This window comes from Pan troglodytes, chromosome 16 (genome assembly GCF_028858775.2).
Source record: "Pan troglodytes isolate AG18354 chromosome 16, NHGRI_mPanTro3-v2.0_pri, whole genome shotgun sequence".
NCBI lineage: Eukaryota > Metazoa > Chordata > Mammalia > Primates > Hominidae > Pan > Pan troglodytes.
In genome coordinates this window covers 27,447,832-27,464,067 of record NC_072414.2, presented here as the reverse complement: position 1 = coordinate 27,464,067, position 16,236 = coordinate 27,447,832, and the positions used below count along the sequence as shown (strand labels likewise).

General features: G+C 32.9%; 1 protein-coding gene across 7 annotated transcripts in view; it reads left to right on the top strand.

The window, feature by feature from the left end:
• DPH6 (diphthamine biosynthesis 6) overlaps window positions 1–16,236 on the top strand; it is a 405,738-nt gene that overhangs the window by 22,566 nt on the left and 366,936 nt on the right. The window contains exon 4 of one of the 7 annotated variants that reach the window (XM_009428747.5): window positions 1,439–4,731. Coding sequence (XP_009427022.2) covers window positions 1,439–1,624 — 186 coding nt within the window. The 3' untranslated portion in view covers window positions 1,625–4,731. 7 annotated transcript variants of the gene reach the window in all.

Below are 16,236 nucleotides of genomic sequence, written 5' to 3'. Positions count from 1 at the left end.
ATAGTAGCTAATAAAGCAATTCCAATTTTAGTATGCTTATAATTGTTCCTTGGAATAACAGAACAGTAAAAAGAACAACAGAACATTGCTGATGATACCAGCTTAGTATCATAAGTTTTTCCATTTATGGAAAGCAAAGGTAGCTTCAGAGATATATTTGCAATCCCAGTTCAGTTTTTAATTTTTCTTTTTCTTTTTGGATAAGTTGGGAAGTCTCGTTCTATAATATAATGTTATAAAATAGGTTCATGTAAAGCTACCAACCTTAATAGGATCTTTTAATGTCCATACAGTTAACATCTCTTCTTTAAAATAATCTCTTATTGGTGGGATTACTATTCAATGGGGAATTCCTCACTAATTTTTGGATATTATTATAAAAAGCATGTCTCCAAATAGAGATATGGGCTAAGGATATGAACAGGCATTTCACAGAGAAGTACATTCAAATGACCAAAAAAAAAAAAAAAAAAAAAGAATGTGTAACTTCACTAACTCAAAAATGCAGCTACACTTTGACAGAAATAAGAAATAATAATGGTTTTGAAGAAACAGATACCCTTATGTACTGCTAGCAGCCCTGTAAATTGGTTCAATATTTCTGGACGGTAATTTGGCAAAACTCATCAAACACAAAAAAATACACTCCTGTAATAAGCAATTCCACTTTGGGGAATTTATAACTAAGGAAATAATTTAAAATATACTTGAAAATTTAGAAATCATTGGCAATGTAAATTATGACATATCTATACAGTGGGATGCTGTATAGCATTAAAAATGAACTTGCAGAAATACATCTGTATATATTTTTAAGAGAAGGAAACAGATTAGGGAATGCTCTGTATGGTATAATAACATTTTTCTACAATGCATTTGTGTAAGTACATGCATAGAAAAATTATCTGTAGGATATATTTTAAGTCTGTGGGCAGAATTAAGAGTATAATTTTTGCACATTTAATTTTTCGGTGTTTTTCTCTAATGAGGATATATTGCTTTTGAAGCTTCCTTGTTGAAGATTTGGCATCTACTTAAAAATGCACTGAATGGTATTGGGGGAAAGGAAATCTTTCCTATTGATTATCAAATCAACAGGATGTCAGCCATTCCCCAGGTCCTTTTTGAAGGTTCATGAGGAGCCTGTTTTTCTTTCAGGGTTGGTTCTTGAAAGCTTGTATGTGAGAGATTTTATTATTTTATTTTATTTTACTTAATTTTTTTGCTGTGACAAATGTCTATTGTTTTCTAAACAAGAAAGCCAGTGTCCCAGTTAGGTACATTGAGTTATTTTCATTCACTTGCAGTCCTGTTGTATTAATACTGAATAAGCAGAGACAGCCTGACTGGTGGTGAAAGATGGTAATCCAGCCTCAGGGCTTTTTCTGGTCAATCCTAAACCTCTGATTGCCACGTTTTCCTAATTTCCCATTTCCAGGGCATCACTAGAATGACCTTGCTTGCTGAATATGATGCTCTGAATCTCCAAGATTTTCACATGCATTTGGAAGTGGGCAGCCAGGCGATTGTTTACAGGACTCCAAATGAACTGTGCACTCACAGCAAGTTTGATAAACACACATTTCCTCCTTTTATCAGTGAGATTGCAAAATGTGAAGTATGAGTTTCCAGTTTTACTCATTCCCCTCAACCCTTTTCCTGTTTAAAAACTTAGACATACTAATTGGATGCTGATCTGTCCCTGTTTTTCATTCTGCTTGCTGGTAGTTGACGGCTTAGTTCAGTACTTACCTAGGCAAGATTTGGCAAACCTTCAAAAATAAACTTTCCATGTATTCAACTTAAAGGAGATTCATCCCAAGGAATGTAATGTGAACACTAATTAACATTAATGACTGCTAATCACTTTGCTTTTTATACTCCTTTAGGAGCACTGCTATTATCCAATGTAGTTAAGTAAAATGCTTGTATATGAATCAACAATGTTGCATCCTTTTAGCAGCTATTGTTCACAATCAAGCTTTGCATAAATTAAAGTTGACTAAAATTGATTTTAATATGCTGCTCTTCTTCAATAGTAAACTAAAATATCTAGTTAAATATCCTGCATATTAAAAATACATTACCTGATTTTTTTTGTAGTCATCCTGTGGTAGATGAAAAGCAATATTGCAAATACATTTTCTCACAGTTCATGACACTTTCTCTTAGATTTCTTCAAAATTGAACACAACTCTTCATAGTCCTATCAGCACTTTGATTCTGTTGTAAGCATTAATTTTGTTAGATCAATGAAAAGCAATCAGCCTATGTTTAATTTTTCTGAATTTGTTCATTTACTTCCTAGAGGATCTTACAGATTCTTTAAAAGATATAGTCTATTTATATAAAGTTGGTTCATAGGATTGTACATTCAACATTCATTAAAAAGGGTTGTTTATTATGTTTAGTGAATTACAGGACCATTATAAAAGCTTTCTGTTTATTTACATGCATTCAATGTACCTGTGACTAGAACTGCCTTGCCTTAGGAGGAAACTAAGCAAAACCCATAAATTAATAATTTAAGGGAGCAATACTCAAGTAGCATTTCAGTTAAAAAGTAAAGCCTCAGAGTCAGTACTAGCCACTTTAACAATGCTTTACTTTTTGACTTTTATTGGCTGAAAATAACTTGTTAAACTGGAGCTTTTGTAATAAAATGAAATCTACATACCATCTAAAGCCCCTTCCCCTCCTTTTGATTTATGAGTAGGTTGACATATTACTGGAGAATTTGTAACACTTTCACAGTTCTGCACTTTGATTTCAGAGAAGGTGCTAATCTCTCTGGAATTTTGAGAGTGACAAAATGAGTTGTATACTGTTTTTCCAGGGAATTTGGGTTCCTTTATTAGAGGCCTTAGTTTTATTATGGTACCTGTATTAATGTGGATTTATCCAATATGTGATATGGTGGTGTGATTAGATATACATTAATGGAGGATTTTTTTTTCATTGTACATATTCTACTTGGTTTAATCATGATATTATAATTCTCACAGCTAATGTCCATGTTTCTACAGAGGTTCAGCAATTCAGGATATTATTTTCAAATTACCGAAATGAGATAATTTAACTCCCTTTTACTTTTGCATTATTTTTAGTGGAAAAAAATTAAATGGTAGTATTATAAGAAGCTTTATGCTGTGTATACTAGTCTTATTGTATATATGTACTGAAAGTACCTTTGACACTCTACTTAATTGGATTTAATTTCAAAGAATTGTAACAGGAATGATGTGAGAGAATAGAAAATATATGGAACTTAATTAAGTGCTGTCCATATGTAAAGGTAAGATTCATGACTATTGTTTGATGTAACTTATTTATTTTACATCCTGATACTGTTGTATAATAGCACAAAATGCATGTCTATGAGGAAAAACTTGCTTTTTCTATTTTGCTTTGAGTTTTTATGTGTAATAAAATTATGCTTAAAATAGGCGAGGATTTCAGTTTTGATTCTTCTTCTTTTGTTTGTTTTTTTTTTTTTTTTTTGTAGCATGCTTACTTTCACGTGAGAGTGATTGATCTGTAGCTGTCATTTTATCCAAGAAGGGACAAATGGAATTGGCCTTTTAGACAAAAGTATGCAAACAGACTGCATTCTTTCTGTTGATAGAATTATGGAAGGATTGCATGAGGTGCCACATTCAGTTTCCTATTGATTGTAAAGAGGATTCTGCAGTGGGGTGCTGTTTCCAATGGATAAGGAGGTGCTATGATTAGTTACCTCTCTCATGAAAGCACTACAAAGGGAAATGCAAAATGTGTGCAGTGCAGTCTTCTCTATTTGACAGTTGTTTTTGTTAAGTTTTTTCCCCCATTGAAGTCCGGCCTATTTTAGAAAAACATACATTTTAGTTTTTTCCCCTTTATATCAGGCTTAGTAGATTTCCATGCATTTGACCCTTTAGAGAAATTACACGTTATAGACAGTTTTCTTTTTCTCAGCCTCTATTGTAAAGCTTCAAAGCTGATGCAACAGTGCCCTCTATAGTCTTTTAGTGAACATTAGACAGATGTAGATGATTTCAAATGTTCAGGTAAGAAACAGGACATTTAAATTTAATTTTTGTTCAAACAAGAGACCCCTTTTTCCTAAGTAGACATTCTTGTTTTTCACTAGTGGCTTTACTTTAAACAAAGAGAACAAAAGACCATTCTGAGTTTTCATTTAGAATTATTGGCTGCTTCTTCTTTTTATCCCTTGGTAAATCTCAAGTTTTATCAGACGTTCATCAGAGTAATTTGAGAAAGATGGAATCTTACAGGCTGTACTGTCTGTTCATGAAATATCTTTTTGAAGTTGAACTCTGATAGGAGTATTTTTTAAAAATAATTTAGTTCCTTTGTACTTGTTTTTTCTGTTTAATTAGAATCTGAGTGGGCTGCCTAAAATTTGACTTCTATTTATTCCTGAATTGTGAAACCCAGTCGTTATACATGACATTATTTAAATTCAAACCAAGGGAGTTACACAATGACTAAAGTGTTTGTCATTCATTAGCATTGATTTAAATTTTAGATTTCCTTTTCTCTCTTTTTGGTTACCTTTTTGATTGTATATATTGATAGCTAAGTTTTTCATTGTAAAATGCAACTAGATGTGAAGTTATGGATAATAAAAGCAGGAATCATATTTAGATATGATTAGAAGAGAAAAATGTTATGGATTAAGTTTATTTTGCTTCTGAAAGTGTTTTAATAAAAAGATCACGGGCCCAAGTCCTGGTTTCTTCATGTATTCACTATGTAATATTGAACATGTCTTAACCCCTGCAGCTGCTTTCTCTTCTATAAAATGGGAGTAAAAACACCTTATCCTTTGATGTTTTTGTGAGGTATTAGAGATAATATATTTAAGTTGGCCAGGTCATTAGAGATGCTCAAATGGTAACTTTATTTCCAAAACCACAGTGGGAAAGTAAATGGCTTTTATCTGAGGAAGTTTTTAATATAGAATCTAGAACACATTTAATGCACTTTGGATTTTAAAAGTCCTATCTGGCAATTTCTGGATTTATGTGAATCTGAAAGTCGGGATAGCATTTCTTGGTAATGTGAACTAACATAATGAGATGTGCATTCAGTCTCAACTCCCTACACACCTCATTCCCAAACTTTTAAAATAAGCTGTCTTTGGAATCTTTATTTTAGTAGAAATTTACCCACAAACCAGTATTTAGCAATGTGTGAAAACTGATGATAAAACTCAAAAAAACAGAACAAAACAGGAGTTTAAAATTTTTCCCCTTTAGTGTATCTGAAAATACTTAGGATACTTTTTCAATTATCTGGGTTCTTAGTAATAATAGTCTAGAGCCCTTATTTGTGTTTTCTAGCTATACAGCTTTTGTTTTCTCCACCAGCTACGAAGAAGACTGGTGTGTAAAATAGATGAAAATGGAGCTTTTTTGGTTGAAATGGAGATGGGGACCTAGAGTCCCTCTCTTTCAAAGCAACAGAGTTTAAAAGCCACTTGGTCCTTACAGTTTATGTACGTGTGTGTACATACACTCCTTTTGTGTAAGGGCTTTGTCTTACTTTGGTTTGAATTCATAGTGCCTAATTCTGTACCTGGCACATAAAAGATGTTCAGTTAATGTGTGCTGAATACAGAATTCTTTGAACACCAGGCCTTCCCTTATTGATTTCAAACACCTCATGCATAAAAGTGCAACTTTATGAAGCCATCTAATAGTAAAGTAATTGTTTCTCTGTGAACCAATTAAAACAAACATACTTCTGGCATAATTCATCAATTTAATTTTTTTAAAGTAAAACATTGTTTTAATTACAAATAATTATAGGAAATGAATAAGAAGTATTCGGAATGTGTCTTCAGTATAATTAAAAGCTGTTATATACCACAATGATTGGTTTAGATTCAGACACTTCAAATGACCTGATGATAAAAAATAATCTTACACAATGAACTTTGGAATTGAATGTTCTCAATATTCAGTAAATTGTTGTTTTTCTTGTAAAGTTCTTATTTACGTTTTGTATTGCTTTTGAGTAATCTTGAACGTAATATTATAATAAACCACCTATTGTTTTTTGTATATCACTTGGGTTAAAACTGAGAACTGTGAAAGTATCTTTTTATCACTATAAAGAAGGAACCAATGTTTTAAGCTGATAAAATGAAAAGGTACAAATTCTCAATAACCAAATATGGTAGTTCCTCTTAAAATAATGACCAGTTACAGTAAGAAATATGTTTAAAATTACATTCTGGCTTACAAGGCTGACAAGATGCTGTCTACCAAAGAAAAAAATTGAATAAGGTATTTTTTCTTTGCAATGAGAGTACCAAATTAAGAATCCACTTAATTAAAATAGTGATAAATGTAGATTACATTACCGAAGACAGTGAAATACAGCTGCTCTATCTACTGAGAGCCTGCATAATTTACCAAGACTGTACAAAGAAGCAATGGAGCAGCCACTGCAGACTGTTCAGGAAGCATCCTGTTTATTCTACATACATTTCTTTTTTTAATTAAAATGTCAATGATAATTTTATTAGCAGTCCTCCAAAAAAAATTCTTCTTTAAATTTTTCCAAGGTGGTAGAATATGAGATGAGATCATTACTGCTGCTGAATGAAACAGATTAAACCTGAAAAAAATAGCAAGCTATTATATTTTATTAATTCTGTTTTCTTTATTATGAGTTGATATTGAAGTATGTGATGATGTATGTATATTTTTTCATGTGAGTCTTGCATGAAAGAAATGTGTGGCAAAATCCTTGAATAATATACATTAAAAAAAATCTTTTGGAGCCACAAGCAAAATTTGGGAGGAGTCAGTAGTAGTACTGCTTACAAATAAAGGTGTAGGTATGTATGCTCTGGAATTCTTAAAGTGAGGCAGACACCTCCTAGGAGTATATTAGAATCAGCTCCATGCTATTTCCTCTTCATCTCCATCACTGAGTTGTGATTAGGGTTACTATGTGGCATGTGAGTGAGTGAGACCAAAAAAATGATTGCCTGGAGACCAAAAAAGTGGTTGAAAATCTGTTACACTGTATGTTTTTATCCTTTAATGATGATCAATGATATATTCATAATTAAATAGAGTTTAGAAAACCAATATTGTGTTTACCAAGAAATGTTGGTGGGTTTTTTGCCTTTGAGGGATAAGTGGGGACTCTAGGGTTCGACTCCGCTTTGTTCTAGGTTCCACTGCATGGTATGATCTTAGTTTAGTTAACTTCTCTATACCTTGGCTTTCATATTTGTAAAGTAAGACTAGTAGTAGTACCTACAACATAGGGTCATTATGAGCATTTAATGGGATAATCCATGTAGAATAGATCATATAGGAAGCATCAATAAATATTAACTATTACATACTTATTTGTCACTAGAAAAACACTTTCTCTTTCATTGGGGCCATAGAGCATTGCTCATATTTAACTAACTTCATAAGATAATTGTTATCTGTCATGGTTTCTCTGTCGATCTGGTTCTTAGAGAATTTAGCTGTGCTCTTCTGTCTCTTTAGGGGTATTGTGTAGTGGAAATTCTACTACTCCTTGTTTTGTCTTTAATTGTGTTTCTTTTTAGTACTTAATGTATCAGCTGCTTTGGCAGTGATGAATATGATCTCAAAGTTTGTGCATTTCAGTATGTCTGCTTTGGGCTTTGCTTTCGCTTGATACGAGGTAAGAATTAATTAAATATTTTCCAGGGCTTAATTTTTCTAAAGGGTCTTTTGAGTGACCACCTATTAAAAACTTCTTAACTCGGAAAGTTTTGTGGGCACAAAACGGACGTATCACCAAGAATTTAAAAAGTTTGTATGAGAAAACAAGGTCTCACTTTGTTGTCCAGGCTGGAGTGCAGTGCTACAAGCATAATTCACTGCAGCCTCAAAATTCTGAGCTCAAACGATCTTCCGCCTTCAGCTTCTTGAGTAGCTGGAACTACAAGTGAGTGCCACCACAACCTGGCTAATTTTTTTTTTTTTTTCTGAGACGGAGTCTCGCTCTGTCGCCCAGGCCAGAGTGCAGTGGCACGATCTTGGCTCACTGCAAGCTCTGCCTTCCGGGTTCACGCCATTCTCCCGCCTCAGCCTCCTGAGTAGCTGGGACTACAGGCGCCCGCCACCGTGCCCGGCTAATTTTTTATATTTTTAGTAGAGACGGGGTTTCACCATGTTAGCCATGATGGTCTTGATCTCCTGACCTTGTGATCCACCCACCTCGGCCTCCCAAAGTGCTGGGATTACAGGCGTGAGCCACCGCACCCGGCCTTAATTTTTGTAAAGATGGGCATCTTGCTTTGTTACCCAGGCTGGTCACGAACCTCTGGCCTCAAGGAGTCCTCCCACCACAGCCACCCAAAGTTCTGGGATATAGGTATGACCCGCCATACCCAGCCCCTATGAACTTTTTCAGATGATTTTGTTCTATATGCTTTTTCCTTTGAGCGTCAGTAAAATGATGAATGAAAGAGAGGAAAAGAAGTCACATGCTATAATATATAACTATTATTTATAATGTTTACACATGCTGTGTAAGTTATAGAATGTTAAGATACATTAGCTTTTTTTTTTTTTTAACCTTAGTGTGTTTCAGGCATTTTTCTAAGTGCTAAAGATGTAGCTGATTAAGGCAACGGATGTAGGTGATTAAAGCACAGTGTCTGTCTTAAAGACTTAACACTGAGTTTTAGGGCAGGAAGTTACTGCTATGTATTAGTCATAATTATTTTTGATGAATTCTTTGCTTTTCTAAAAATATTCCACATTCCCTATATTTTTCTTACTTGTTCATGACTTGGCATCTGCCCTTCTTTGTCTGGCCAGTATTACTAAGTTTCTCCAAAAAATGCTGTCTTTTTGAAGGCTCAGTATTGCTCTATCTGGGCCTGTTGGGGACTTATAATTCTTCACTTAGCTTATAATTTTGATTAATATCTTGAAATAATTTATCAGTTTATCAGTTCAGGGTTAGAATTTATAGGATTTTTTCAGAGATAAGTTTATCTCCCCTGGTCTTCCCCAATAGAGAGCAGATAATTACATATAAACATAGTTTTTTTAGTGCTTCCACCAAAGTAACGCTATATGGTATTTGCCATAGTGAAGTCGTATGATTCAGAACTAAAATTAAATCAAACTTCCAATTCAATGTATCCTGAGATCATGGATCAGAAACTATTTCCTCTTTTAAATTAATTGCTTTGGAAAGTGAGACATCCCTTCTTATTTAAGGAAGCATCATCTTATTTATCAGATATTCTTTAGGGCTATCATTGACTAGGTTCTGTCAAAGATTAGGTAACATTCTGTAAATTTTAATTTTAGGCTAATATCAAGGGACTTGTTTTCAGATGTTCTTGAGCATTTATACTTATGTAGAAATTTTGTCTTTAGCTTTAAATGGCTCCTTTATGCTATTTTGCGTAATACATCTTCTCAAACTGTTACTTGCAAATATTTTAAATAAAACAATGTTATATAATAGGTAAAACTAACTTTGTGAGGATTCTACATAGTTGTAAGATTTTATTTACATAGTTATAAGGTGCCAAATTTATATCGATGCTTTCTTCTTTATGGTTAATTGAGAATTACTGAGTCCCTACTATGTATGAAAATCACAGCTATTAGCTGGATTCCTGGTTTTATATAACAAATTTAGTGTGACTATAAAGTTTCCAACCCTTTACTCCATGTTGTTATTGACTTAGAATCAATTGATCAGTCAAGCAGTCTGAAATGGAAATGATTATGAAGCATTAGCAACCAAGAAAAAGACTTTTATGAAAATTTAAGGGAAAAATGTAAGTTATAAGTTACTTATTAACATAATAGCTAAAATATTGCTTTATAAAAAGATTTTTAGCTTGTCAATTATATATATATTCGAGTGTTATAATGTTCATTATCTGGACATCTTAAAGATATGCTTTAATTATGTTTGGGAAGAGAAAATAGTCTCTGTATCTGTCAACTTTGTAGAAAACAAAGTTAGTATCTATAAAGTTTGTTTTGTTATGATTTGATAAAGTAACCAGTTTCTTTCCTTATAGTTAAGATTTGGAATAAGCCTCCTAAGACTAAGTGGTGTTGTAATTTATTTTCTTAAATTATTTACCGCAGTTATTTGATACTTTTGCATAGTAAAAATAACATTGGCATTAGATGATATCCTTTTTGCTTTCTAGTTACTATAATAGAGCTGACTTCTCTACATTATTTTATTTTAATTTTTGATGTTCATCTGTCTTCTACCTCTTAGAGAGTTGGCTCTTTCTTCTGGAACTGGGTTTTTAGTACTCCTCTTATAGGTGCACATGCTTCCTTTATTCAGTGGAATTGTATCTTCGTAACCTTACAGGGTACTCACCCATGTTCTTCCTGCCTTGTTTTTTATAGTCTAAATTCTTTGTTAATTTTCTTTGATACTTAGAAAAATTATGTTTTAAATTTAAAAAATACACGAAAGTATAAAAATATGAAGATGTTGCTCAAAATTCAACCATTTCAAGTTAACATTTTGATGTATTTTTATACATGCACATATATTTAACACACACATAGATGCACACACCTGTGTGTGGTATTGCTGTACTTTGTACATTGCTTTTTTTAAACTTAAAGTTATCAGAAACATTTTTCTATGCCGTGAAAATCTCTTCAGTAAGATAATTTAATGATTACTTAATATTCTATCATGTGCCTGTATAATAATTTTTTTAATGATTCTCTAATTTTGTAAATTAGGTAGAACCTAATTTTAACTATAAATAATAGCACTTTGATGTGATCCATAAATTATTGTCTACATTTTAAAAAGTTAATTCCTTAGGATGCATTTCCAGATGCAGAATTAATGGATCAAAGTATATGATTATTTTTAAGGCCATTGAAACATATTGGCTAGTTGATTTCTATAAATAATACACCTGCTTCTGAATTCATTATTTATATTTTAAAATTCAAAGTCTTTTTTTAATGTATCTGAAACCTTGACTTGGAATTGTTTTTATAATTCCTGGCATTTCGTGAACTCAAGGTGGGAATAGCATTCTGCCCATCTTTTGACTGCATATTCTTCTTGGAACAAAACCAAAGAAATGTATGTTAGGGCAATTCAGTCATGTAATACAAGGCATAAGGTGACTTTTTCCCCTTATTGTGAGAAGTCAGTTTCCAGGGATTTAAGGGGGCTAAAGTAGATCGATGACCAGTGGCCTCGTGTGCTAGATTTTAGTATACTTTATACTAAAAATGTGCCATGTGGATGAACACAGATATAGGTATAGACATTCATAGATGTTATTTTTTAAACAGTTACAGATGTAATGCTAATTTTAACTTGTTTTTTCTACTAGGTTCTGTTTTCCAACTAGCCACACTCTTCTGCTCCTGGATATTAACTGACTTATTTTCTATTGGCATCATTAAGTTTGGCAACATTTAAAAATGATTTCTGATTTTCTGTGAGTAAATCAATGGTGGTAGAATATTGGCTTAGTAAAAGTAGTTTAATCATTTTGGGCATATTTTTTATATGAAACATGTAAGATTTTAGGTATATTTCACTTTATGAAAATTATTACTGCAGGTTTAAACCACTACTTTATCCCATTAATATCCCATAGAAAATACTTTATGTTCACTAAATATCCCATAGAAAATACTTTATGCTTCCCCTTTTTTTAATGAACTTTTATTATTAATGTTGACAATTTCTATTATGGCATTAAAAACAAAACAAAACTATAGTGCTACTATTTTAAACCTAGTTACTGGATTAAATATTATAATAGCTCATTTGTAAGAATAAAATAATGTTTTGTGGTAATTATTACTAAATCATTATTTAGACTTTGCAAAATAATATATCACCATCTTGGAATTATGATACCTTTCTCTTTTGGTCATTTTAGTTTCTTAGACCTAATTCTCTCTATTTTTGTTTGTACTTTTGATGCAGTTAGGGAATATTTCCTTCTGTGACACTTTTTTTTTTAAATGATAATCTCTTGGTAGTTTCTTGTCAGTGATATGAAAACGCTGCTATTACACCGACTTGAGCATGGGGATAAGTAGGAGTGTGTGCAAGTGTTGTTGAGAGGAGTATCGCTGCTCTTTTCCAAGCTGCTGGGTTACTTTGTTTCTTCTACTTCTCAGCTATAAACACATGTACATATTCACACTATGTACAGTTTCATGGTTCCATTCTCCCCCTATTCTTTTTCCTCTCATTCGCATTCTACTTTTTTCCTCTCCTTTTTCTCTTTCATCTCACATGTGTGTATGCATGCACATACACACGTAAATGAATTTTCAGGTGTTAAAAACAAAGATTGCAGACAGAGATCTAGATCCAATTTAAACGCTTAAGTTAAATTTTCTCTTTTTTTCCCTCCTTCATTAGATTATGGTCATCTGTAATATTTATGTCTTTTTATGAGCACTGGTTGTTCTGTCCCTTCACTGTTTTATGTCTCTTGGTGAAGAATAAGCTGTGAAACCAGATAAACTCTTAGATTAGAAAGTCTTAAACTTGAATATGCAAACAGATCATTTGGGGATCTTATTAAAAATTCAGGTTCTGATATAGTTGGTCTGGATGGAGCCTGAGATTTTTCTAACAAGTACACAGGTGATGCTGAGGCTGCTGGTCTGAGGTTGCATTTTGAGTAGTCAGGTTTTAGACTCTGGTTTCTTGCAAAAGAGTATCATTTATTTAGAACAGGAATATTTGGGATTCAAAGTCAGTTTCTTCATACATTAGCTCTGAGTCCAGTATCCACAAGGATGGGACATATATTTTCTTTTAAAACCTAATTTGTCATGTTTCCTCACTTTTCTTTGATTTAGGCAATTTTAAGGCATAAGAGTTTAAAAGATTTGTGAGTTTGGGATCTTCTGTGATGGTCTCACATATAGCTTCCCTAATTTAGTTTGCTACTTAGTGTAGACTAATGATGACATGTATCAGGGTTTTTGGTGATTTAATTTTATGGTATATTATCTCCAAATGATGGTTGAAAAAATTTTCTGCTGGGAATTTTGGAGTTCAAGGTGAAGGGTGGGGAGTTGGGAGCAGGGATGGAGTACCCAGGATAAATCTGAGAAACAGGTTACTGCATCGAAATGCTTTTATCCTTCCTCATCCCTATGGTTACCACTAGAAGAATCACGAACAACTGAATTGAAATGAATTACTTATTGAATGTAGGAAAATTACCTGATACATATGCAGGAGTTGTTCCAGTTATGCTTTTAAATAAGATGTCTTTTACGTCTTTTAAATAAAGAAATCCGTAATTTCCTATACAAAAATGGACAGAGCTTCCAGCAATAAAGAAGTATGTCAGAACCTGCATAGTGATTAGAAGGTGGGCTGGTTTCAGAAAGGAGATGATACGACAAAGTTCTGCAGGCTGGCCCATTATTTGTAATACAGTAGTCAAATGTGACCATCATCAAAACACCTGTTTTTTGTTTTTGTTTTTAGAGTCAGGATTTCCTTCTGTTACCTAGGCTGTAGTGTGGTGGCACCATCACAGTTCACTGCAGCCTCAACCTACTGAGCTCAGATCCTCCCACCACAGCATCCTGGGTAGCTGGTACTACAGGAACACGTAACCACTCCTAGCTAATTTTTTAATTTTTTGTAGAGACAGGGTCATGCTATGTTGCTCAGGCTGGTCTCAAACTTGTGGCCTCAAGCAGTCCTCCTGCCTTGGCATCCCAAAGTGCTGGGACAATAGGGATGAGCCTCCATGCCCAGCTACCTGAATCTTTAACGCTGGTAGTTGTAAAGTTTTTTTGGTTTACAACATTGTTGAGGAAAAATGATTAAATTACCTAATGTGGCTGGTTCCTGAGGTAGCAAAAGAAGTCACATACTCCAAAGAAAGATAAGTGAGAAGGCTTTCCCCTTGCTTAAGCACTATGCTTGAAAATTAATTGTATTTTAATTTAGGACAAAAAAATATTAAGCATAGATTTTGTTTTTTCAAACCTTTTCAAACAGTATTTTAAATCTAGGTACCACATTTAAGTTAATTTCCAATCTTATTTGTCTGTGTACTTTCAATAAATACAGATTGCCCTTTCTTTAGTCAGCCTACATTTAAAAAGCTTATGTTTTGCCATAATACAGTAGAATTATTTGTGATAATGTTACAAGTCTCTAAACTGCATGAACATTATCCTGCTGTTTTATTGTTTTATAATGTAAAAGTAAATGCAAGCATTAAGAAATGTGCAGTGCTGTCAGGCTCCTTCAGGATTTAAGAAAATTGCTCTAACTATTGAAGAACTGAAAATAATCTTTCAGGTCGCAAAGAGCAGTAGTTATAATATTGCCGAGCATTTTGCTTTCTTTTTTCTCTAACCATAGTGGTGATTTGAGTCAATGCTGAAGAAATTTAGGTTTTATTTTATTTCAACAAACTGCTCTTGCCTTGTAAGAATTACATATAAAACAGGATGGTTAAAAATGGGAAGAAAATAGAGGACTCATTCTTAACTCTTCCTAAGCCTAAATCATAAATCTGTTTCTTGTAATAGTAAAAATTGTATAGCACAGCTTTTTTATCTGACTTGTGAATTTGATATAATAGGCACAAATACTATGTGTTAATCACAAAACTGTGAAATTACATTGTGTAGCAAGCTCTTCATAAAAATGAAACAAACATACAAACAAAATCTGAAAGCCAAAGCCTTCCCTAAAAGTTCTCACATGGGGTTTTGAATTTTTAAAATGAAAGGAAGTAGATATTCCTTATGGTTTTTAGCCTTTTGTCCTATATGTTTAAAAATATTTCCATTTAAATGCAGATTTTGATTTTCCATCTGGGACTAGGTAGAAGCCATTCTGTTACACTACTAAAAGAATAATCTACTTTAACACAATATTTCTCCCTAAAGGGATGGTCTTTTCTAGTCATAAGGTATTATTTTTCTCAGAATGATATTAACATTCATGATTTAGCGATTTTATCTTGATTTGATAGATGTTTTGTTCGGCAGTAAAAGGGATTTGGAGAATGTCATGTGTATCCTATTGCTAAAAAATAGCCTTACCTTGCTCAAGATTAGGTATTAGTAATTTTTAAAGTGTTTTGGGGTAGGCATATGATTTGTATTTTTATGATATAAAAAAACTTTAAGCCCAGTGAAATGGAAATTGCCAGAGTCATTAAACATCAGGTTGTACAAATATGGTTTTTTGAATAGATGGAGTAGCATGTTTGAGAATTTCTGAACATGTTGTAACATGTTTTGCATTCATTTTCTTTATGCCTCGTAAAGAAGCCTTTTGGATATATAAGAAAATCGTTAGAGCAACTAGTTACTGCATTCAGGTGCATAGATGTGTTTATTATGCCTCTGCATCAAAATTTATTAAAACTTTAAGATAAAAAGGGATTACATTAATTAAATGGAATGTCTCAGGCAGAAGAAGGAAGGCTCTGAAGGCCTTTTTACTATTTGTTGGGCAAAGTCTTCACGTGCAGAATGTAGCTATCCAAGGCTTAAAGCATATTGGGACCTGGTGTGAGATGCCAGCACCATGCCCCTAGGCACGCTGTCATTCAGCCGGCAGATTAATTAACCAGGGGCTGCACAGTCCTCCTGCCGAGCCTCTTACTTTCAGTCAGCGCATTCTTGAGGCAGAAAATACGAGGGTTTAAAAGCCTGGAACATTCAAAAAAGTTTTTTCTCTTAACAAAATCAGAGTGTATACTGACAATTTTCTAGGAATAGTCTTGCTCACACACATACCTATGTCTATACATATACATGTATATGTATATATAGGTGTATATATATGGGTTATATATATGTTTGTATGAATATATATGTATATAATTTTTATCTTTGCATAAGTGAGTGATTTTAACAGATTAAAGAGTTGAAAACCCAACCAGAGTATGACAGTCTAACCTTCAGAGAGAATTTTTCTAGTATCATTGTGCATTCTTTAATATTTCTAATTAATGATTTACTAAATCACACTGGATAGCGAGTTCTTAATTATGATTTAATAGTAGCAAATTAATTTAGGCAGTTCAGAATTGTACTGTATTAACAGATACATGTTTTAATTTAGTTCTTTTTACTTTGAAATTTTAATGAAAAATTGTTTTGTTTATGGGGTAAAATTTTAATGTTAATTTTTATTTCACTGTTATTGGAAATATTCACATACACTGTTAAAATTCAAACCTGCACTTATAAA